At 41.3% G+C, this 26425-nt stretch overlaps 1 protein-coding gene across 2 annotated transcripts in view; it reads right to left on the reverse strand.

Annotated features, from left to right (window-relative positions):
- negr1 (neuronal growth regulator 1) overlaps positions 1-26425 on the reverse strand; it is a 170335-nt gene that overhangs the window by 24239 nt on the left and 119671 nt on the right. Inside the window, exons 5-7 of one of the 2 annotated variants that reach the window (XM_005734907.1) lie at positions 22328-22448; positions 20271-20419; positions 8891-8932 (exon numbers count right to left, since the gene is read on the reverse strand). In XM_005734907.1, coding sequence (XP_005734964.1) covers positions 8891-8932; positions 20271-20419; positions 22328-22448 — 312 coding nt within the window. The remainder of the gene's footprint in view (positions 1-8890; positions 8933-20270; positions 20420-22327; positions 22449-26425) is intronic. The other variant, XM_005734908.1, reaches the window with a different exon arrangement.

Below are 26425 nucleotides of genomic sequence, written 5' to 3' on the forward strand. Positions count from 1 at the left end.
ATTTTCCCACACAACCATCTCTGGGGTTTACAGAGAGGGTATAACGAGGAAAAATATCCAATGAGCAACAGTTCACTGGCTGAAAATGCCTCGTTGATATCATAGGCCAGAAGAGAATGGCCAGAGATAATAGGAAAGTAGCACAAATAACCACTCGACACAACCAAGGTATGCAGAAGATGATCTCTGAATACAAAACATGTCAAACCTTGAAGTAGATGGGCTTCAGTAGCAAAAGACCACACCGAGTGCCGCTTCTCTCAGCTAAAAAAAGGAAATGGATGCTATAATCCGTGCAGGCTAACCAAAAGTAACAGAAAATTGGAAAAAGCCCAGTCTGGTGAGTCTCAGTTACTGCTGCAACATTCAGTAATAGGCTTAAAAACAACAACATGAAAGCATGGATCCACCCTGCCTGCTACCAATGCTGTAACAATGGGCGGTATTTATTTTCTTGGCACACTTTGAGCACCTTAGTACAACTGAAGTGTGTTTAAACATCACAGCCTACCCAAGTATTGTTGCATCTCTTTATGACAACAGTGTAACATCTTTAGATAGCTGCTTCCAGCAGGATAACATGTCATGCAACAAAGTTTAAAACATGAGTTCACTGCACTCAAGCAGCCTCCAAACTCACAGAGTCGAATTACGGATGTGCAGCAGACAAATCTGCAACAACTGTGTAATGCTATTATGTCAACATGGTTGCTTAATTGCTTAATTTTAGGAAAATGTTGGGGTTAGAATTAATTAAAGCAAATGACATACACGCCACATTTACTCCACTGGCATTGAAGGTTCCCAATAGATGTATGAGGTGTCCCTTCACCAGTGTGGACTCGTCTGTCCATCCAAGAATTGCCCTGTGTTTAATTTGTAACAAACGGTGTGCGATCAATATTAATAATTGTTTTTCCTCAGATTATAAAAGGTTTCTTTTTTTGAAGCACGTCTTAAGTGTTTCATAATCAGTTAACCAAAAGCAAACAAGGAGAAAGAGCCATCACTTTGTTTTAGAGCACACTTCTCAGCACAGTAAAACACAAAATCAATTTCATTGTCGGTATCTCCTACATTTAACTAATCAGCATTAGCACTCAGAATGTGTTTTAGGGCACAGTAATAAAAAGCCCAGGCAGCCACAGCAAAACAAAACCTAGCCTGTAATGACTAATATCACACAAACAACGGAGTACCAATCAGCCAAACAACAAAAAATAACACTTCCCCTGATTAATACTCATTTAGGAAATTACAGAGAGAAAACAGAAGATCACAAGGCAATCGCATCGTGTGCTATTATAATATCAAAGTAATGGCTTTCATTTCCTGAAAACATATGCTCTACACTACACTACACTATGGTAATGCATGTGTTGTCAGAAGGCAAGGGAACTGTTGATCAAATGGATAAACTCTGGCAACCCTAGCACACTTTGACATTTCAGAAGATAATGCAATAAAGCCGAGAAGAGTTATAAACTCAGCCTTCCTCAGCGCTGGATATATCCTGTATAATTTAGTGTTTACATGCACTCACTGGTGGCTTTTGAGTCCCTGTTTTCTTTTCATTAGACATTATAGAATTTCTGTTTTATCAGAGGAGGAGATGGAGGTTTTATTTGTCGAGCCCATCTCACGTGTTTTTAAAATGTTTACTGAAACAACAGGTTTCTGAGCAAGGAAGCTCACAGGCTTCCAGTTTCGCAGGACAAAACTCCCGATCTATTTACATTGTTCCGGGATCGGGGGGTCAAGTGTGATAGATGACATGCCATCTGCTTATCAGGCCCTTCCAGAGGTCAGTAAAATTGAAGGTCAGCATAACACCTCAAAACAAACTGTACGGGACAGGAGTTGGGGGTGGCAGTGCGTTGCAGGAGCAGAGCACGGTTCCTGATCTCGCCACCACACAACTGATAAGGCTAGCAGAAAATGCGCTGCCAAAAAGGATTATCTGTGGGTAGCTCAGTGTGTCTGACACCAGGCATGCTGGGTAAAGTAGAGGCAGGGCTGTTTACTGTAAAGGTTTAACACACTAAAATGTGGTCTCAACAAGCCCAGTGCTCTAGGATTTACACTACCAGTCACACTCATAGCACACTCCAATGTAGGTTTAACAGTGGGAGATACTCCATCCTGCTGAATATTTCATAAGTGCAATGTATTAATGCAGTCATTAGCTTGGTATGACTCACAAACCCAAGTAGACAGCAGTCAAACTGGTGACTATATTTTAATTGTCACTTGACACAACTGAACTTCAGCACTTCTGGCTCCTACGTCTGACTACAGACGTGTAATTGAACTGTGTGCATGTGTGCTATTTGTTAGAACAGCAGTTTCACGTACTGAGCAATCCGGCGTAGTTCACCTCAGGATGAGGACTTTATCCATAAAGTCTACAATACCTACCTCTGAGCAACAGGAAAAAAACACACAGCATCTCAGTATGGGTTTTATCTGAGTGCAAGTTCAGGAACTTTGTCTGTGGTTGATTTATGGAGCTTTGAGGTTTGCAGAAGCAGGGAGGTGGTAGAGTCTCTGCAGTCTCTGGATTTAATGCCAAGGGAAGGAGGAAAAAGGCCCTTTTTATATCAGTTACCTGATTCTTTTCAACCGGCTTACAGTGTCACATTGCTTCACTGCTAAAAATACAACATATGGAAAGTAAACCTGGTTTAGTTTGAGAGGCGCCGTAGAGCAGATGAAGACCGTGTTATCTAACCGATGATGTGTAATGAATGATTAGTGTGATTGACTTTGTCTGGGACTAAACAAAGGACAGGCAGATCTATTCAACTTGTCCAATGACATTCAAGAAATCCAATATCAATCTCTAAGTATCAGTGTTCTCCTGCATGCCGTCAGAAATAATCCTAGTGGAAATTAAAGGCATATTGTGGCATCAGAAACCTATTATTGTGTGCTGAGGTGAAAGAAATCTGCAACTTTGTTTCAATTTTTTCTTTTATGACTTATTTGAATACATAACTTTTGTTTCCTAGGTATCCCAGTACATTTAAGATGGCCTAGTACTGAGGTTATGATGCAATGATCAGCATTCTAGTCGTCCATGTGGGCATCGAGCATATGCTGGAGCATATGTTTCAGAATATATTGTGAGAATTTAGTATGCACTGCTGCAGGGCAAAGGAGCAGGGCAGCCCGGTAGTATATTCAGGGGGAAAAACTGTGATACACAGTTAACCTGTGCATGTACAAAAACAAAAAACCTACTGCCTTTGTTATGAAGCCTACAGCTGATAGCAACTAATACTCCATCTCAGAAGGGAAACTAAACATACAATTTTACTTTGTAATTCTTTTTGCCTCCCCTAAGGGCAAATATTTGTATAAAAAATAAGGTACTAAACCAAATGCGCACCATTTTTTACGCTTAAGTTAGTAAAAGTCATACGCTGACAAAACCACCAAAGAAATACTATATATAGATTCAAAGACAGGCTGGATGTGCTTATGGGCTTCTTCAGTTAGAGTTAGTCTAATATTTACAAAGTGATGGCCAAGAGAAAATATTCATTTAGAACTTAAGAGAAAAATGCCAAGTTGTGTATTTGTAGAGTGTAACATAGACAAAATGTTCCTTAGAGTCTTGCTTGCGTCAGCATCAGATGAAATAGGAAACTCAAAGAGCAAAAGCACATTCAACCTTGTTTAAAGTAATCTTCCAAAGAAGACATTACCCCAATTTCCGACATAAATTAGCCAGCTATCCTTTCATTAGAGAAGCTTTACAGGCTTACTATAATAATTTGATTAACACAACTCCCTGAACCTCAGGGAGCTGAGTGAGTGACTTTTGTATTTTAGAGGACTTTGGAAGAATACTTAATGAGGTAGATTATCTCTTTGATGTTGTGCTCTGGACCTTGAATAAAGCAAGATATATGACCTAGCCCTGCTCTAAATCAATCAGAAAATGGTCTTCATTAAGCCGCTGAAACTTCCAATTTGAAAACATCTTTATAAAGGAAACCTCATCTGAGTCTTTGTTCTGCAAAGATACAAGAAATTTTCAGGGAATAAATCCCAGAAAACTTTAACAGCCTACTCCACTATCTTCCAAGACACATAAACCTTCATAGACTCATTAAAGCACTCTCCCTATCTCCTAAAGCTTGATGCTGGAATGGAGGACGGTCAAATAAATGATTCACATGCCAGAAACGCGAAAGCATCGGCATTACCTCTTTCTGTAATTCGTTTTAATTATACCAGATAACAAGAAAAAAGGAAATTATGTACCATGAAAAATTAGGCCCCAATAAGAGGATAAAAGAGAAAGTCAAACAGTATGTGAATCATGTTCACTTAGCTACACTCACGCCTGAATTTGTTTATTTGGAAGTTAACATGGCACCTGGGAATTAGAGTGAGGTACCTCGGTTATGTATAATGCATGCAGTACTCCTCGAACCAGCAGCAGTTGTGCATCTTGCCTCATGAAGACATGATATGTGGCTCAGTACAGTGTTAAGAACACTGTTTTCTTAGAGTCAAGTGATCCGAATAAACAGTAGTGAAAACCTGTGGGAGCAAACACTCTTATCACAGATCTACATTTCATTGGGAGGATAGGGTGGCACCAAGCCAGCTGCTTTAGAGAATTGGAGCAGTGCTTTGTTTGGGTAAATGCATGCAGATCCATATGCTAAAGATAAAATAAGCTTAAGGCCTTGATTGTCACCAAATAGTATATTACCATTTTGCACAGCATAAACTTTCACGGTGCGGTACATAAAACATCATCTCAAGAGGCAGAGACAGATGGCTTCCCTTTGTGCGTGTGGTTACCTGATAAATGTGAATGTATCTGTAAACAGGTAAAGAAAGAATAAGATAAAAGTATGAAATGATTTGTATTGATCTCCATGGGTGCAATTCAATAGTCAAAGGTCAAAGATGCTTTTGTGGTGGTAAACACCAACTGTACAGTTATACTAGGCCTTACAGCTCACACAGCTGTGTGGACGTTAGAATACTAGTTACATTTACCAAAGGAATCGTGTTACAATCTGCTCCTATCACTCACCAACTGTTCAGTTTGATCATATACCCAAACAAAGTCCCAGTTATGTGCTTTTGTAGTGAGTCAGTAGCATCTTCATATTATACAGTACTGTCTTGAGGATGCAGACCTTTTCACAGTAGTCTTAAACAATAGTTCTCTGGGCTTTCTGAAGGTTTTTATTTGGACTTTGGCTGCTTTGTCATTCATTTTCAGTCCAGTCCTTGTACCTTACAGTCCATGCATTCATCTTTAGTAGGCTTGATTACTGTAACAGCATCTTTACAGGTCTACCTAAAAAACCAGTCAGACAACTACAGCTCATTCAGAACTCTGCTGCTCGAGTCCTCACTAAGACCAAAAAGTGGACCACATCAGTCCAGCTCTGAGGTCCTTACACTGGCTGCCTGTCCGTCAGAGGATAGACTTTAAAGTTCTGATGCTGGTCTATAAACCTCTGAATGGTTTAGGACCAAAATACATCAGTGACCTCCTGACCCAGTATGAACCTTCCAGATCCCTCAGGTCATCTGGATCCGGTCTATTATCAGTTCCCAGAGTCAGAACCAGACACGGAGAAGCTGCATTCAGCTTTTATGCTCCTTATATCTGGAACAAACTCCCAGAAAGCCTCAGATCAGCTGAAACACTCAGTTTATTTAAATCCAGGTTGAAGACTCACCTGTTCTCAGCTGCATTTGAATAAAACACAAAATCCACACTTTTAAGCTTAAATTTCAAAACTTACATTTAACTACTGATTTTACCTACTTTTTTTAAAATAAATTTTAAATCATGCTTTGATTTGTTTTTGTTTTTTAATGTCTCTGTAAAGCACTTTGAATCACCTTGTTGTGCTATATAAATAAACTTGCCTTACCATGTACATAATACATAGCATTATAAATGCAGAAACATAGCATCTTGGAAATCGATACAAGCTTTAGTTTTCAGCCTGACACACTAGCAATGCAGTGAAAGCACACCTGAACAGAAAGAGAAAACACACAAGGTCTGAGCACAGACCTCAACATTACTGAAGCAGTGCAGGGTCACGATAGAATCACAATAGAAGACTGAACAAAAAGCAGTCAACATCCAAAGATTTGAATGTCCTTCTACTCATAATCGACAGTAGAAAAACATTCAGTTAATTAACATGATGTTTTAGAAATCCATCCATCCATTCGCTTATCCTTCTTCAGGGTCGCAGGGTACACCCGGAACATGTCGCCAGTCTGTTGCTAACATAGGCACAGACAACCATTCACGCTCGCCTTCATGCTTCTGGACAATGTAGAGTTTCCAATCAACTTATCCCCTATTATGTCTTTGGGAGGAAGCTGGAGTAGTCAGAGAGAACCTGCACAAACAGGGAGAACATGCAAACTCCACACAGAAGCAGCAGAATGGTGGCATTGAACTCAGGACCTTCTTGCTATGAGGAAACAGTGCTGACCACTGTACCACCGTGCTGCCTTGTTTTAGACTGTGTATACTGTGGTGTATAATCAATTATGTAAAAGGTTGAGGCTTTTAAGATACAATTATTGTCTCAAAAACATCAGGCATGACATTTGATTCTTTGATCTTTTGTAGTACATCATACTGAAGACCAAGTAGTGACCCATCGCAGTATGACAGTCCTCACTGGATAAACCATGAATGGGTTACTGACCAGCTTTCCTGAACACAAGGCAACTAAGCCAAGTGAATCCTGCTTCTATGAATTTCAGCCATGATATATTTAGTTTTGCAGATGTGAGCTCCAATGTTTATCAGGGATGGAGCATCATTCACGTAGAGGTCCATGCTGTTATTTAGCAGCGCTAAAGGAACTGCAGCTTTTTGCCACTAATGGTGTCATTTCACATCCCAAATCTTGCTTAGAAATACTTCATAAGTTTTCCTGTTGGGTGGGAAACTAATCTTGTGACATGAGAAAAGTGTACAGCTGTGTCTGTGGGATATCAGATTATACAAGTGCTGAGTCAAACAAGCTAACATCTACCATAAAAATAGGATTTAATTAACCTACACAATAGCTTTTTTGGCCCATTGGAGACGACTTTTATTAGAGTAGTACTGGCCCAGCAAGGTTAGAAATAAAAGCACAGTGACGGATGTTTCCTATTAACAATGTTTTCTCTTTGTAATTTGATTTTGTTTTTGTCATTTGCCCTTGATCAATGGACTGAAACATACACTGCCAAGTGCTGTGGGGCCTGAGATTTATTTATTTATTTCCCCCCATTTCAGATCTTCGGATTCTTTTACCTTACAGACAAGAAATTTCATTCTTATTTTGGGACCACATCTCCCCAAACCCATTCATAGGGGAAATAAAAGCAGATAATAACTTGGTAAAAAAAGAATAATTATGAAACTTAATTATACAATGTTTGGGATCTAAAATAATTCCCTTTACCAAGCCAGTTAGTGAAGGCAGCATTGAGAAATTAACTTCAAATACAACTTGGAACAAAGCAAAAACAGTGGCTCACTGAGAGAGTTTATCTCCACGATTGAAACCACCGGTGTTCCTTTGGACCATGAAATTGTCATTTGTTCTGCTAGCATTACATCAAATGAGAGTTCAGGGCCATGCCAGGACCGTTTGTTGCTGCTGAGCTTATTTTAACTTGTTATCTGACAGAATCTCCATGGATAATTATATTTGGCTCAGACAGACAGGTAGAGAATGTCATCTTTCCACAGAGCCGGGTGAAAAGTCACGAGAACTGCCTAGGAGATAAATCGTGCAATACGAATCCTCGCGTGTGATTACAGTACAGTATGTACTGTAAGTGCAGGTGCATTTGGGCACATCAGAATATTTCAGAATGTTTTCATTTCAGCGTCTACAATGCGCATCTGTGTCAGAGAAAGCTTTTAGTGCCAGTGTGCTTCTGTGCACATGAGCACAATTAAGCAAAATAAATAAATAAATAATGTAACCACCATGAGAGATTACATTCTGCGACTTGCTTAAAACCATTAGAGAGGGAGAAGAGACGGCCAGGCAGAGGGGATTATTCTGGGCTGGAATGTGGAAGCAGCAGAATGCAGTGAGGAGGGGGAAATAAGGGCGACGTCGACAGTGTAGCACTGACAACAGCACTAGGAGGAGATCAGGTTAAAGAGGGTGGCACGGCGCCAGAGGACTGTTTTAAAGAGGAAAGAACAGAGAGAGAAAGTAGGGGGAAATGATTGAGGAATATTACGAGAGAGACAGAAAGGGGGGGGGGGTAGTTTTCCCTTTTTCTCCTTTTGGAATGGGGGGAAGAAAACTACAAGCGCAGCAGAGATTCCATCTTGCAAACAACAAACCAACCACAGGCCCTTCACCACGGACGGTGTACTGCCTTTCATGTATACTACATTTAGCGAGTGGCGGGGAGCAGGAGAGTGTTGTTGAGAGAAAGAGAGAAAGAAGCCATCAGCATTATGAAAAGCATCAGACCCAACGGAATATGGAGCAGCCACTTGATGACGCTATTTGATCCAAGTGGGGGTGCTGGTGGGGGAGGCGGGGTTGTAATGGCAGAAAAAAGGGGGCGGGGTAGTGTGATGGCACAGGCTGCAAGAAGAATAATGTAGCCAGACTGAAGAAGCCAAAAAAATAAAAAAAATAAACAATTACCAAAAAATAAAAATCCCCAAAACAAAAGATTAAAAAAAGAATAAATGCAAATATAGAGTATAAAAGACATACAGTGAAGCTGTACACCCAGCAGGCACTCCAGCCAGCCAACTGAAATAAATCGAGATGGAGGAGCGGTTTTCAGCTCAGGTTAGTATGAGGCAGCGGCTCACGTTGCTGATTTGGTGTACAGCATGGTGACATATACTGACCTGGGCTTGAGACAGCACTAGTGGTGGTGGGTTCAATAATTGCTACAGGGGAGGAGAGGGGGGGAGAGGGAAGGGGAGGGAAAGAGGACATTCATGTATTATTAACAGAATGGAGACATAAAAAAATAAAAATTTAAAAAATAAAATAAAATAATAAGAATAATAATAATAATAATGCATGCAAGGACAAAAAAGGACAGGGAATGACGACAAATCCTCTCCGTGCATTAAGGAGCGATGGCTATAGCGAGATGCAACCTCCTCGTGCTAATAAAAAGCACCTTTCCCCCCAGTTGCCTCTGATTTGCATGAATTGCTGCTAAGGCAAAAAAAAGAACAAGGGCGAACCCAGCAGCCGGAGCCAGTCCCAAACCCTGAAGGGATTTTGTGACCTGGTGAAAAGTCTTCATTTCTCTTCAGGAATACTCGGCCACCTGCACTTAGTGGGGGTAGTTTTTCAGTAGCAACACTCGGCTTAATTTTTTCTTTCCAAATCGTGTTTGGAGAAGGCGCTAAAGAATAAGCAGCAACAATGGGAACCTTCCTCTGAGGGAGGAACTCAATCTTGAATAGCTTTCAGGCTGATGGAATTATGTAACATCCAGTGTGGCAATCTAAACAGCTAGCTTGTGCTCTTTAAGTATATATGACACATAAGTCTTTGTACTTGTGTCACATATGCAGCAACGACCCCCCCCCGCAGATCTCGTATCAACACTCAACAATCACCTTGTCGACTAAATTGGTATGAAGATATCAGTGTAATGCAAACACTGCTGCCCATTTGATCTAACATAGCTGTTTGGTAAACAAGCACTCAATTTGAGAAAAATCTGTACCCACTTTGTGCAGTGACTCACTTGAGAGCAGAATCTGAAATGCGTAGCAAAAATCAAAGCTGTTCTTTACCATAAGGGCTAAACTCAAAGCGTGTTTTTGTGTGTTTTTCGCACATGATAGGCTATAAAAATATTTAGACTTCCTGCAAAGGCGCTATGTAAGATACAAGCCACCTTCCTCCTAAAAGGCTTCATGAGAGCAGAGGAGCTTAAATGTCACAAGAGAAATCAAAGCAGCCATGATTACGCCTTAAAAACATTCACACGAGGAATACAATGACTTTCTGTCGTTCCACCAGTGCCGCGCCACGTTAGCGATAGTGCAGAGGCTACTTAGTCTCTCTATTTTAATCCATTTACACGGGAACTCAATATGGGCACTACACCTGCGGGGCAAAAGAGGGTACGCTGTAGTCCGCACCATGCTCTCAAGCTGTGGTCTGTGTTGCTTTTCTGAAGCACTCAAACAAGTGTGTAATCACTGTGTTACTCTTTTACCGAGCCACTGTTATGCCAACAACAATAAAACATTTGCTTTCACGTCGTTTCATCATTCTATTTGAGGTGGAAATTGTGCAAGAATCAGTATTCATACGTGAAATGATATGCCTTTTTCCCTCGGTATATTGGTGAGGAAATGGTCGAATTCATCTTTTCTTCCACAAATGTTTCCACTTTAAGTAGTCCTGGGGGACCCGGTATGTGAAGAGAGTTTCTTTTCAGTTCTTCAAACAGCCAGCCGGGTGCTATCTGATTAATACTTGAGCATGGATTCACCACTGAATCATTTCATGAGCTCTCAAGACACTCCTCCATTACTGTGGAACATATCTTTTGACATGCAATCTCTCCCTCGTAGCTCCACGCCGACTTGGAGTTTCTCTCTCATTCAGGAGAGCGACGCATCATTTCACATACTGTATACGCCGGTCGGCCTCTCGCGCAGCTTGCTCCTTTTGCGAGATAAAACACATTAGTTTTCACAGCTATTTTATTTCATGGATTGCTATTCTCTTTGTTCTTTGTGAAGGGATAATGTGAGAGATTTATCTGACTCGATTTGAAGGAACCAGTGTTCACAGAGAGCCCAGCTCAGACTTTTAGCTCATTACAAGCATAAGGAGAAGTTAATACTAAAACTGTACACATCCGTTTTAGCTCTATGGGTTGCACGCAGGCAGCTATTCCAAAGAGACTTCTTGGAGTTTTCTCCTGTATGAGATGTGTTCAGAGTTAGATTCTTAACAAAGAAACACAAAATGTCTTTGGTATGCGAGTTTGTGCCAATATCCGAGTTTATAAAGTCACATTTCAGAGCCAACAATCTCAAAACTCATTAATTACTGGCTGGGTCAATAAAACTTATCACTAATCCTATTAAACCTCCATGGATAAAATATGGCGTGTTTGTGCAATGCCGCAGTAAAAACCGTACTTAGAGCCATAAAATATAGGAAGAGGAGATTCCAGACAAACTTGGATATAGTCCAATTTATCTCCGCTGCTCCATTTGAGAGCATTATCAAGGTATTTTTCATGCAGGGACACATGCCTGCATGAACATCTTCCTCACTTATTCCTCCATGATGATGGAATGGTCCATTTTCAAGGCTGTGCTCATTTGTGAGCCGCCCAATTAAGTATTCGCCCTTGTTCATTTTTAATGGCGGCAAGTGTGTGTGGGTACACACTCGGATCGCTCATCCAGGGATGAATGTCCATAAAGTGCTTTGTGCCTCCTATAGGAGTCGGCAGTGGTGGGTGGGGTGTTGTCGGGAATAAGCTCCGCTGCCTGCTGGGCTTCAGCACCAAACATCATCGCAGTGCAACTGGAAAATGTTAATGGCTTTTATGATTGCCTAAATATGGAAATGCAGGCATTCAAAAGACAGGTAAATGGTGCAACACTCTAAGGGCGCTTTTGGGGAAAATAAAGCGTATGGCAGCCTCGCCACGTTAAAGTTATTCAGTGTCTTTTTCATATGTGCGTGTTCTAAAAATGCCCTCAAATTATGTCGCGCTGCCTCTATTCAATGGTTTTAATGCTGGAAAACAATCAGCGGTCCAATATTGCCAGGACACGCTTCTGTTTTCTAACCAATGCGGACAAATATAAAAGAGGAGTCATTTTAAACCAGGATGAATAAACCTGGCTGAAGCACGATGCGCCGCAGCCATCCAATCCCCGCCTGGACTCGATATTATTCCCCTGCGTTCGAGGCTGTAATCACACACCCACATTTCAGGTTTCACCTTTTGCTCACATTTTCCTGCATCTCTGCTCCGTGACTCAGGTACAATCACAGGGTGCGTGAGCGAACGACATCATCGACAACAATGGCAGACGAGGAGACGTGTCAAAATGACACCTACACATGCAGTGATTGATAAGCGTGACAAATGAACACAACATTCATTAACCAACTAGCCAGCAGTGTCTCTCCTGCCTGAGGGAGGCTGAGCAGTGACACAGAGAGAGGAAGAGTAACTCTTTTTCTTCTCCATCAGTCTCTTCCGATTACTGCTCAAAAGGTGGGAGTGGGGAGCAGGTGGGGGGGGGAGGAAATGAAGGCAGAGGTATAGGCGGAGAAAATCTCCTTCAGGGCTAAGCCGAGGTGGGCTGGGGGATAAGAGCTTGACCAATTAAGCTGGAGGACTCCTCAGAAAATTGGAGTGAGCAGCCTCAGTCTTTTCACCGAAGTTCACTTCCATCTAGCACATGAAATGGGAAGTTGAAATAGGGATTGCCAGCTTGGTGATTGTTATACCGCAGCTAAAATCATAAAGAGTGTGTCTCTGCATGTGTGTGTGTGCAGTGTACACACAGTGCTCATGTGTATGTGTAGTAAGAGGCCGTCAGAAACAACCTGCAATGATTTTTGGCCCTTTTAAAAATAATTATTGGCCCACAAACGATCATGAACATTTTTTAAAAAACTGTTACACAATTAGATTTGATTGAAAATCCTCTGCTGTCTGAGGAGCTGTCAATGAATGAGGGGGAGGGAGGGTGTGCTGATGAAGCTCGACTCACCTAATAAACACATAAATAAACATAAACATACATGAATGATGTCTTCTTCAAAACAACAATCATAATTAAGACACAAGGAGGGCGTGCGGGAAGGTAAAGGGTGCTGCGGCTGTTAGCGGTGTGGCTGTCAGAGGAACAATCATCAGGCTCACGTTGTAATATCTGTGCTGTGCACCTGAATTACTATAAACTACTGCAAAATGAGCCAATCACTGAAAGAGCCAATTACTGTAAGACATATAAGAGCTGGTGTCAATCAGCCATTCCAGATTGATTACAGCTCTCTGCCAGAACTAATTCCATGTTTCATTCATTTCATCAAGTGAGAGATCCGAGTCAAGGAAGTGAACGTTTACAGCTGAAGGTTATACAGTTAGATGTGGAGGAAGAAAGGTTCGGCTGTTTGAGGGCGCTGTCGATGGACCCGAACAGCAATGAGGATTCTGCTGCGACCACAAATCCCCAATAACTACATTACTGCGACGAGCACGCTGTCGCCTGAGAAGGAGTTTAGACAACACGCTGGCTGCCCGCTGATAAGCATGCAGCGGGACACTGATTCAAGTGAAACATTTTAAACTATACATGAGAGGCTGCAGCAGGCGTGCACTTTTTATCTGACATATTACTTGGTAACATTGATTACTTGCAAATTAACATACGGTAGGATCCTAATGACATCTTGAGCCAAAATATAAATACACTCTGGATCCCCTATACAGTAACAGCTCACAGAAAAGCACCAAAACTACAAGTGGAAAAGGACTAATTCCACCAATTTATTGAGTATACTCCAATTATAACTGGATAACAGCAACAAGGCAAGCACTGTGATATGATCCTATTTTTAATAACACCATGCAAATGAACAGAAAGACCGGAACTCAATATATATTTGTCTCCGTGACGCAGCAGCACACTGAGCAGCCACCGGCACGAAAATCGACGCATGCATTTAAATGCCAATAATTCCTGCTCATTATAAATTAAAGAGCAACAGCAAAGCAATGAAACTAACCCAACAGACAAACAGCCATAGCATACTAACATTATAGAGGAAACAAAGACTGAAGGAAAACATGCTAGGAGTGAATAAAAGCTCCTGAGGTCACCATGCCCTGTCAGCGTGGGCATGGTGACCTCAGGAAATGCTGTGGCTTCAGATGCTGACTGACAACCGCGCGGTGATAAACTATTTACTCCTTAATTAACTTGTCCAAGATGAGAAGCAGGGATCGTGACAGGTCAGCCAGTTCTGGCAAAAGTTAATGGGAATATCTATCATTTTTTTGTGTTGTCCTTTTCCCAAACCAAACCCACTCACGCTTTTCTTGACGAGACTCCTCACAGCGCAACGTTGACGACTGCCTTACATTTCTTTCAGTAATGAAAAGAGCGTGGAACCAGTGCATCGATCTGGTTTTAAACTCCACAGGTTTCACTATAGAATTTTTGCCGAAAGCTGAACCCTCATTAACTGCGATTACGTTTCTGTTGTATGCACACTGCGGCTCAGTTTGCTACAGAGTGATATGGAAAACACAGCAAAGCTACTGAGAGTGAGACTGATAATGAATCAGTGCAAGCTGAACCTGTGCGAGCTCGGCTTCGTCTGTAATCACACATTTCAACTGAAAACATACAGAAGGACAAAAAGTTATTTTGGGGTATTTCTATGCATCATTCATAACTATTACCCAGTCCAATCCATCACACCTTTGTAGCTTAACAATTGTTTAAAAGTACAGACAATTGTGACCAGTGCTGTTTCACTTTGATATTTGTTCATTCACCGATGACACTGGGCATTGTGGTATTCACAAAGTATGAAAAGATTTACACACACGCGCACAGAAGTGCTGCAGAGTGGTGACAAAGAGGCTATATGCTTTCTTTCTGCTCCACAGAAGCCAGTTTGTGTTTTACCACAGCTTTTTAACACAAGCTTAAAGTGGTACTTGGCTCAAAGAGATCACAATCCCTGACTAATGGTTTAAAAGCACGAAAACCAAAACGCTCTGACATAACTGGCAGAATAGAGCAGACAGTGAGGAAACACAGCACCTAACTCGTATAAAAAACCCAGGCGTTAGTCAGAGCCTACCATGTCGAAAGCGAGACGAGATCAGAATGCAAATTCTGCTTTTCATCCCTATTTGATTTGAAACAGAAACCCAACTATCTGTCTTCCACTGGCTGCTCTGAATTGAAGGCAAATGTGTTTACTTTCTCTGGGAGTAGGCTTTGCAGAGTCACAGTTCATCTCATCAGCGATAATGGCAAACCTTTTCCTGGATTGATTTAAAGTGACTCTGTAAGGTTAAGACAAAAAGGATTTACACCACTGACAGATAAGGACCTTTCAGCTTTAAATTCCTGACAACAGAGCAATGACACTGAGCTCTGAGGTCTTGTGTGTTTTGCGTTATTGTACTTCCTTTTCTCTTGTTTTTCTTTTTTAAATAGGGATAACCCTCAGTTCACAGTGCAGTGCAAACAACCACAGAGACAGCTGGACATGACCATAAATATCCCCCCACACGTTGTTCTTCTACTTACAATTCACCTCACTATATACGATGCTCAGTCTAATATGCATACCCCTTTCCCCCCTTGCTCATCAATAGCTATTGACTGGTTCAAAAATAGCAACCCAAAGTCACCCGTGGTGAAATCTCACCTCTGGGTTTTGTTATTTGCGTCAACGTAGCGATGAGGTGCGCTGCGGCGACTGCTTGCCATTTCTCATTAAGAGCGACATCGGAAACGGCCTCTCTTCTAGATCACGAGAGACAAAGGGAGGGGCAAGACTCTGTGTGTGCCTGTGTGTGTTTCTCGCTGAGAGGAAGAGAGTGATCGAAAGGAAGAATGAGTGACAACAGTCGCAGAAAGGGGGAGAAAAAGAGTGAGAGAACGAGATAAGAGAATCAGACAGACAAAGCCACGATAGAACGACAGACAAAGAGATAAAGAGAAGGGGAGAAGTTGGGGGTGGCAGCACAGGAAGCTGCCTCCTCTTTCTATTCCGAGGGTTTCTTTACCGCTCTGCCTTTGAGGCCTCGCTAGTGTCACATTAAGATCATCCATTTGAGAATCTGAGACAAGCCTTTGATGTTCTTTGTGCATACACAAACAGGAGAGTGGAGTGCTCCTTTGACAATTGCCAACTCTACAGAAATATCTTTTTGTAGTCTGAGTCTCTGGCCTGCTAGGGACAATGTTATCATCAGAGAGTGCAGTGCAAACTAGTGAATAATTTAATTTACCTGTTCATATTTCATCACTGAATACATTAAATAGATTTTTTCCCACTGCTCTCACTGTAAAACATTGAGAAAACGATGTTCCTCAGTCACGATGTCACTGCTTTTGTTAAATCTCTTTTTTTTTGTCGCTCAGTTGGGCAAAATAATGGAAGAGTGTAAGAAAAACTCAAACACCCACCAAAAAGTAGGGAGAACTCACGAAGACGTTCCTGAATGCATGTATTGTAGACAGATATTTCATAAAAGAAGTGTCTTGCTCTTTCAGGAATGAAAGATGTTGAAAAGTAATTCACGGAGCTTTAAAAATATGTGCGTTCGGAAAGTGGAGTCATCAAACATGTCGGAATTTTTCCTAAAAGTTTGCTTATAGTGGATTTCTTTCCTGGAAATAAAAAAAAAAGGCCTCAGGTTGTTTGTTCATTAAACGATCGACAGACCTCGCCTTTTAAGCACTACACTGGCAAATAAGCCTTAGGGCATTTTAAGAACTTTATCTTTTTTTGGATAAATTCTGTGTATTGGGCAGTCTGACAAAATGGGCCAATTATACTTTAATGATCAATGAAGAACTTCACTTAGGCCTGTAATAAATGAACTGATGGCTCACTTCACCTAATCTATACCTTGACCCTCGCCGCCCTCGGCTCCAGTCAGTAGACATCATGACTGTGATAAAGCCTAGAGTGTAGAGAACGGATCTACTGCTGCAACTTTCAAAACTGTGAAAGGTTATCATCGTCAAACAACCTCGTCCAACCTTTATGAATCTAGGTTTTCTCATACAGAACCAAGAATTGGAAACGTATTAATTTTGCTAGGAAACCTGTCAAAGATCATCTCAACAACCACCGGTTGCAAGGGAAATATGTACTTCCTGACTGCTTGAGAGTGGTTGTTGGAGGTTGCTGGCAGTCACTGTGAAGTCGATTGCTAAAGCCCCCTTTCACACAGGCCTACAGATCACTCAGTGGCCCCCTGGTAACTACGAAGGGTCATGAGGAAAATGTATGTTTTCTGCAACTTTGGCAAGTGGTTGGTGGATGTATTTGGTGTTTCACCAAAAACCTCCTGCTTTGGTCAATTGCACATTGCCACAGTTGCCAGTAGTTTGCATGGAAAACGCCGACATGTCTGCAAACACTTGGCAACCACTCTCAAAGCAGTGAAGGTGAAAAGTGCAGTGAAAAATGGAAATGGAGAAGGTTCGCCTTCAAAGTAAAAGTTGCACTTTTTGAAAAGTGTTTGCGTTGGACTTTTTCAAATTTCAAGAACGTCCACAGACAAGTCGGTGTCTTCATGTTAGCTATGTGTGCAGTAGTAGCAGTAAGCTGCACAGGAAGGCTTTTCGTGCTGCACCCTCTTTGCAATTGATTTCACCAAGTGACAGCCAGCAACGTAGCATTATTATTACTTTTTACCATTTAGTAAAATCCTACAGTATTTTTTCTGCATGCACAGCCACCTCATTCAGACACACCTGTTATGTTTTTATTATTCTAGAATTATTATCATTATTCCCAATGCTGATGTGCCAAACTTATCACATTTTTTTCCTTAAAGTGTTAGAAATCATAACTATCAGTAGTATCAACACATCACACTCCTTCCAAACCTTATCCAGTGTGCTTATTATTTTCCATTTTTAAATGCAGTAACAACACTGCGTTATATTTTGTCAAAACATGCACAGATGGTATAATATAAACGTATGACTTGTATATTATACTCTGCCTCCTGGACAAGATTAAGCCCGGCATCTTTATGTGCTAGAAGATCTCTATTCAAACACGGAGCTTCACAAAGATGAGACATAAAACAATACAATGATAGTCTACCACACAAATGCTCTCCCACAGTCCCCAAACAAGAGCTGCTTCGACTGGACTCGTCATTATTGAAAGCCTTTCACTCACATGCTGGTTAACACTGAGTGCCTGCACGTTGTACATCTTCTTATATTTTCCTACATCTTTCAGATCTGAGCTGCGGCTCGTGGCACGCACAGATCAGATTTCAAAAAGCTGATTATGGTCAGAAAGTTCAATTTTGAAGATTGCTGTTTGAGAAAACTTTGATCTCAAGCCACAGCATCTTTGGGTCCAGTGCTCCTCTACTAGTGGTGTATGAGTGTGTGTGTGTGTGAGTGAATTGTAAGGCACTTTGTAGAACCACTAAGGCAGGGATTATACTCGGTTGCCGGGACCGTCATGGAGAGCTGCAGACATCACAGATGAGTAGCCATTCTTGTTATGCTTCTTTGAAGTCTGCTTGAAGTGCACCTGAAGGGTATATGCATTGGTGTGTTGTAGTGTAATGTGTCAATGGGTGTCACAGAAAATTGGTAGGCATGTGCACGTCGGCACGGAGCTTTGCGCTCAAAATTTACATCGCTTGGACCCAGTGAACCCTGGCATACTCACAAAAGCAGAACTATAATACACCATTCAGGTTTAACAGGTGCTATAGATGTGCGTTACACTTAATATGCGAGAGAAATGTAGAGTTTTTAGTGGAGTTTGTTCTTCTTTCATAAATTGTATATCAACTAGTAAGTTAGGCTTAGTTTACTGAATGAACTACTTAGAATGTGTGTTTTACTTGTTATTTTAAGAGATTTCTCGTTTTTTTAGTCAGGATATTTTCTCTGATGTAAAAAAAGAAATCTCACTCAGGGTAAAAATCTGTAAAAATCTGTGATGTGACTGAAGCACATAGATCCTTTGTTCCAAATAAAGCTATAAAATTGACACATAAGCCAAACTGAGGATGTGCAGAACTGTTATTCAAATTCAAATTCAAATTTTATTTGTCACACACACACAACCATACACAGTATGACATGGGGGTGAAATGCTTGTAGCTGTGCAATGCCCGACCATTAAATGACAGTGGTTTTACAATATTTACAATTTACAGGTTACTACAAAAATTTACAAATTAACTTAGAAACTTACAGTAAAAAATGTGCAAATAGCAGAAAGAGATTATAAAGATTATAAATTCTAGGAAGTGTGCATAAAGAAAAACCAGAGTGCGTGTGGTGATGTGATGTGTGTGAGAGTCCAGTCTTATGCAGTGTTGCAGCCCAAATGACCTGGCAGCACTGGTTTCAAGTGTGCATTTTCTCAAATAATGTACTTGTTTCCTGTATTTGCTGAACATAGTGATGAATGAGATCACAGGTATGATTTGGCTGTATAACAGCTTTTGATGCAGCGTTGTGTTTTTCTCCCCCTTCAATCTCCAGTTCCCTTTCATTAGTTGTTTTGAATGCTTAAGCAAGCAGGGGCCTGGGTAAGTGCTGGTCTGGGGTGAAAACAGACAGCCTTGTGTAAGCCTCATCCTAGAAACACAGAGCCTCTCTCTCCAGCGGAAAGGTCTAAGGTTGTGTTCAGGCAGACAACAGCACTGAATGAAAAAGCAGAGCCACCTCATTTATTCATATGCAATATTGATTCAGTCAGGGTGGCAATGCTGAAGAGTTGTGCATGAAAGAATGAAAACTTGAGCTATAATAGCATAGCTGAAGTATCTCTGCAGGGATGACTTCATTTATTTTGTGGACACATACTGATTTATTTATTTAAAAGAATGCTTCTAACTTTGAGAAATAAATGCTGTTTATCAGTGATACTGCAGGAGTTTGGCCTCTGATATTTGGGTCTTTTTGGAACTCGGAAAGATTCCTTATGGGCTTTGAAAAGCTGTGAAAGGGCTGGCTCGGAGCCCTCTTTAAAATCTGAGTCATACTCCTACTTGGTATTCAACTTAGCAGGATTGACCTGTGTTGCTGCCTTTGTAATTGTGACGCTGTTGCCTCAAACCTAAATTTCTTTTTCAGGTGGTGTTTTTATCCAGTACACATGCAGATGTAGACTTAAAAAGCAGACGCACCAACCCACCCACACACACACACACACACACACACACACACACACACACACACACACACACACACACACACACACACACACACACACACACACAGGATGTCTAACAATAATAGACAACTGATTCACAAAGCGGATGTCTAGGAAATAATCTTTTTTTTTTTACTGGTGATCTGTGGGCAACCACTTCCACTGGGGTTAAACCTTTTTTTTCTATAACAAGAAAATTGTAGCAAAGAATGAAAACACTTTTGAGGGCAGAGAACCCCCCACTGACATCCACAACACTCTTCCAACCCTCTGACTCTTCAGCACTCCAGTTAGCCACAAGCAGGTAGAATGACAACTTACGATTGAGAGGCACGCTGGCATTAGCCGTCCCTAGCTTGTTGGAGGCGACGCACGTGTAGTTCCCGTAACGATCCTCTGTCATGTTGGTGACTGTGAGGACTGATCTGGAGCTGAGGCTCTTGATGTCGATGCCCTGACCCTTGATAATCCTGAAAAACAGAACACAATCACAACAAATGATGCTTTGATTTCTCTCCCCGAGCACAAAGTAACGGGGGTGGAAACGGCTAGAGTCAAGGGCAGCGCAAATGTTTGTCATCTTTAGTGGATTTTCAGATTGTGTAGTGGCTCATCACTCTCTTCAACAGATCTATTTATCCCTTGGTCTGCCTTGGAGAGACGCTTTGAAGGACTGCGAGGAGAGAGAAATGACCCAGAGGTGAACCAGCTGGGTGCCACTTGACGTGTTGTTCATCGTTTTTGTTGCAGGTGCGGCCGGATTATAATAAATCCTACTACAGTTGTGCCTGGCATCTGTGCTAAGAAACTGACAAATGTTAAATTGTTTACTGTTGTGGGCGTGATGATCTTAAACAGCCTGCAGAGATTAAAATTCACTCAGCACAGGCATATGCTATGAATCCTGATTGTGGGATTTTTGTAGATGGTACAGCTTGTTTTCATCTCAGCGGTTGCCTGTACTGCTACAGATTCATATTTAAACATATAAACCAATAAAATCCTCCAGAGAGGAGACATACTTCTATCCTGGCCTTGCTGTGCCCCCCATGATCTCGAGCTTGGCTCGACTCGCTTTGAGAGTCACTCTGGGTTGAAGCATTATGTGCGACCTTATGTCCAGCAAATATCCGCAAATCTGTTGTTCCCTCTCTCTCCCATGGCGATTTCCTCAAATGTTAGCTGAACATTCTCTGATAATCTCAGCATGTGTCTCACCTCTTTACTTCACCGTGAAACTAGTCAATGCTCTCCTCCGTCATCCGAGAGCGAAAGTGGCGATGCATCGAGAAAGATTTACTTGCAGAAGCCGCCACACGCCTTCCATTATCGACCAAATGAAACGACATCTGCAGCAATGCTATAGCTGCATCAACACTCAGCCAAAATCAGGAGTGGGGCTCATTTTACATGACGAGTAATTGGGCAGTGAAAAAGGCAGCGTTAATGCTGTACAGCAGCTACACGTGCTCCATGCTTAAGTCCCGATACTAATGTCCTGCTCATAATGAGGAGTAAATAAGAAATCAACATTTAGCCATGTAAGAAGTCACAGAAAGAACAAGTCCTTGAATTAAGTAAAGACTAGAATCACGCCAACTTGCCTCCTTAGCAATTTGAATAAATTGAATCCACCCTATAATTACAATTAGCACAGTGTGAGCTGATGATTGAAATTGTGCTCACCAGGAGTGGGTAAATGACGGGTAATAGGGGTAATTTGGTTTTTAAATTCAAGAACTGACACTTGAATCTAGACTGATTGATGTATGTGTCGCGAATGATTTAAGCCAGTTGCCAGCAAACATTTTATTAGGATGCAAGGTGAGGACAAGGCACAAATGACTCTCGCTGGAACATTTTTGTGCGCTCTCCCCAGAGGCTGGATGGATGGCAGAACAAACAAATGCACTGTCTCTGGAAAAAAAGCAAACAAGCAGAAGTAATACATTTTCTATCAAGTGAAGGTGTGACCTAATAACACAAGCGTTATTGTCAAATGTCAGCGTGAACGATTGCAGTAAAAATTTGATATTTAGATGTGGACTTTAGACTTCTGCGGGAAAAAAGTATTCCCGGGTAATCATACGGATTTCTTTATATTTGTGTCTACCGGCCCATTTTTCATGGCGTGTCGACTTGTCATAGCAAGAAAAGGACACACGAAACTAATTTCGTTAACAATGCCTCAGCTCCATCGAGAGTCACGGTGAAACAGCGTGCACAATACCAGAGGCTTGTAAGTTCACCTAAATGCAAGGCAGTGATTTTCCTCCTTTATTGATTACACATGTTCCTGTAGTTCAATGACATGCAGAAGAAATCTGGTATGAAAAAAGGTCTATGCGGGTATGCAGGGGTAAACAATCCGAACTCACCTTTTTTCACCCTTGTACCACTCAAATGTTGGAGAAGGCATTGCAGCAGCCTCACATCTTAGCAGGGCTGTGCGTCCCAGACCGACTCCATGGCTCTTTATGTCGTGGATAGATGGGGCAACTGAAGAAAACAAAAAAATAAAAAGAAGACATCTTAGCAAGATTACCCACAACATTACCATGAGCCCTTTGCATAAGAACAGCGGTGAATGCTCTTATTTTGATGGCGAAGGGTGGCTGCACTTGACAACTGCTGACACCCTGGTCAGTGCAGACATTGCACGGTGTAAGCTCAACATTCAAAATCTACAAAGGCATATTTGGAGAGGAGAGAGGGCACCCATCCCCTGTGTTAGGAAACTCAAATAAATTGCACTGCATGGTGATAAATGGCTTAATGGAAGTTCAAAGACTCAATGGCAGAGGCAGGTTCAGTGAATGCAAAATCAGACTCCTTTCATGTGCTGAAGTGTGGTGTTAATCTCTTTGCCAGTGTCATGTAGGCAGCGATGGCTTTTAAAACAACCCAGTCCTTCTCCACTTCAAGCAACAGAGCCTTGAAATAATGTAATGTGTTTATGTTTTATAGATTGACAACATAATTAAAGTGGTAGACCAAAAACAAAAAGGCCATTTCAAATTTCATCTAAAATGTAACTACAGGTTAAACTCGGGAGATGGGCCATCGTGTTTAAGAGGTCACACAGTGAATAAGAAAACCAACACAAGTGCAGACCAGACCACAGCTACAATCAGTGATACCAAAATGAATGAAAAATTAAATAACGGCCCAATAATATCACCATGAATATACCATCAGTTTAACTTTTTTTACAGGTATGTAAGTCAGTTTGGGTTTGGTAGATTTCTCCAGTCTGATGGTCTTTAAACTTGAAAGCACAAGTTGCATTTTCTTGACACTCTCAAAACGTTGTTGCATGTGTCAGAAGCTGTTTTCACTGATGCACTGCAGTCCTGGACATTTCAAGACATCAGCCTGTGGAGGTGCACGCATCATATTTGATACATGCAGGTTTTTGTGAGACTTCTACATCATCAGTGTAACATCCCCCCCCTCTTTAAAAAAACTAAATAAATTGCAAAACATATTTTTAAGCAATTAAAAAAAAGAAGTCAGATGTAGCAAATATGATACAAAATATAAAATCGTATATGGAAATTAAAATATAAATCATTTTTAAACCAATTTGTCAGATGGTTCAATAAATTCTTCATTTTCAAAAATTTTCTGGCAATGATCTCATATTTCAGGCTTTAAGGGGGTAATGCGATCCAGCTGTCCCGCACAGCTGGATCGAACATTAAATGGTCTTTAACCTGCCAGGGTCCCCCAGTGCACAGCAGTCCATAAGGCTGCCCGCTTATAGCAAAATTCCAGGTTACTCTGGTCAATGGTGTATGTGAATTTTTTAAGCAGCTGCAGGCAACTGTTAAAAAAATACTTGGGCAGGTTCACCTTTGGAAGCCCTGCGAGTTCTGCTTCCTTGATATTGAGCTTTTTGACCAAAGAGTCTCCTTCAGTCGAAGGCTTGAGCTGAAACTAACCAGTGAGTTTGAGCTTTTAGGGGGTTGTAAAAGTGCACGGCTGTAACAGTGGGAAAAAAGAAAAACAAAGGGGGGAGTGTAAGCATTTTATGCCAATCACTTTGTTTTCTTCTTAGGTGGAAGTCAAAATAATGACTGACATTAAAATCCAATTAATGGCCAAGCACAGTAAGTCCATGTGTAGGTAATTGTCGAGTGGATTCAAACCGAGTGAGTGGGCGTAATGTGCGCCACTGCACACGCAAAGTGGGATTACTGGGACTGAATCAATAATACAACTGTAACTGTCCTGTGCTTTCTTATTTGGTATGTAAAACATTTAGATGAGCATTATAATATTCAAACAGCATTAGCTATTAGGTTTAGTTCAATGCATTTGACTCAATTTTACCAAGTGGAGATCAAAGGGTAAAATAAACAGCCAACTCATCAGATGAATGATTAAGATTGTATTATACTCTGCTTAATGTTATAATATTAATTCAATTAATGCTTAAACTGTGATGGGCAAATAAAATGGCACTTTAAAGGTCTGCGGACAACGCTAAACTGGTCCCAGCTGAATGCACACAGTGGCTTAAACCCACTGGTATTTTTATGACAGCTTACCTTCATAGATCGCCTGCTTCTTCACTGAACACTGAGGCAAAGAAACAGGAAAAACCAATCACACTATCACACAGAGCTCAATCTGACATTGTGTATTGTGTAAACTTGGCTTGACTTTCCAAAAGCCTGACAAACAATAAAAGTGTTCTGAACAACCAAGCAGATGCACAGCCATTTCAGATACAAGACAGGGCAAAATTACTTTGTGTCACTCACACTGTTTCTGATTAAAAGCATATGATACATGGAAAACGCTCGCGCTCTTTAGACCAGTCCTGCAGCTAGCAGTAAATTGCCCAGCCAAGTTTGAAAGTAAGATGGGGACTATTTATATTCCTGACAATGAGCTTTAAAGAATGACCTGTCAGTCTGAGCTAAAGCCCCTTTCCAGTGGAAGGACTTGGCCAAGAGCCTGCAAGACTTTACTTTCAATTGCATTTGGAGAGACCTGAGTATGGAGTGAAAAAGCTTCTAAACATAACCCCAGCACGTCGGACTCCCCCAAAACAACGGAAATTCAACGAAGACATAATCTGGTTCACTCCTACAGAAGAGGATAGCATTCATGTGTTTTATCCGCTTAGATTTACAAATCCTTCACCTTTGATCATTCAGTACTTTCTGTGAGACGGCCTTGGTTTGAAGAGCTGCATAGAACCAATGCATGCACAGTCTTTCCCTGCAGCCTGTGACAGTCAGCGCAGATAGATGAAGTGGAATGCCACAGATTTGGGCAAGGTGAAAGCGAAGCATGTGATCATTTGTACAAGTGTCATAAAATCATGTAAGAGAGGCACACAAAGATCACAGTGTGCTCTGTGATGATGGATGCCCTTCCACCAACCTTTCCTCTGCATCCTAATGAGCACATTCATAGGACTAGCGTATGTTGATTTTCTGTCCTTGCATGTGTGCCAATTATACCATTAGTTCCCTCTTTTGTTGCTCTGCTGAATAATCTGAAGGACTTAAGATAGTGAATCAAGCAATGGGTTATGCTAGGGCTCTTCCTCTTCATTTATCACTGCATGAAATGTTCGACCCCATGCTGGGGGGGTATTAGTAGACCTTGACTGGATGCCTGTGCATGTTGTGTGTGAATGTGCACTGTGGGTGTGTGTACCCTTGTGTCTGTGGTCTAAACTCAAAATTTTTCTGCTTCAGAAACTTCAAAGATCTGTTCAAACATCACAGATTACTTCAGAGCTATATTTAAACATAACCAGCATTAGTGGTTACTGCACCCGAAGACAGCTTTGCAGAGGAGCAGTAACAACCTGCAGCAACTAAAAGAAAACAAAAGTTTCTAAAGCACATAATAAAGTAACATCAGAGTGTCTGGTGTCTGATACTGCGCTTTACAGAACAGATGTACTTAAAGAAAAAGATGAGAAGAAGCAGAGAAAATTGCAACAGTACTCTGCAGCACAGAAATATAAGCCAATAACAAGTATGACAAAATCAATGTAGTATGCTGACCAGCAGAGGCTTAGCAAGTCCTCGTAATCCTCCATTGGTGGTATTGTGCGGGGCCATCGATTATCTGAAGGCTCTGAAAGCACCAGGGTGACCCGGCTGTCGTGTTGTACAGTTACTAGGACAGTGGACAGGGTGGCTCAGTCAGGTGAGTCAATACTTCAAACCTCACACATAGAGACATTTTTATTTATTTCATTCTTATTATACCTGGAGGGTTTTTCCTGCATGGAGGGTTTTTTCATGGCCGCCCTGCATGGAGAGGTTTTATGAAAAGTAACTGAGAAACAACCACGATTCTAATAAAATGATTACCTACACTGTTCAGACTATCTGGATTTGATTGAATCGAGCATTGCAGACGTGTTTAGCAAATAATCTTTCTGTGAAAAATGTAACACACACTCACTGCTTTTATGGTACGCTGACCAATCAAGCTTATGTGCA

Source organism: Pundamilia nyererei, unplaced genomic scaffold (assembly GCF_000239375.1).
Source record: "Pundamilia nyererei isolate P.nyererei 1_Seehausen unplaced genomic scaffold, PunNye1.0 scaffold00061, whole genome shotgun sequence".
Taxonomy (NCBI): domain Eukaryota; kingdom Metazoa; phylum Chordata; class Actinopteri; order Cichliformes; family Cichlidae; genus Pundamilia; species Pundamilia nyererei.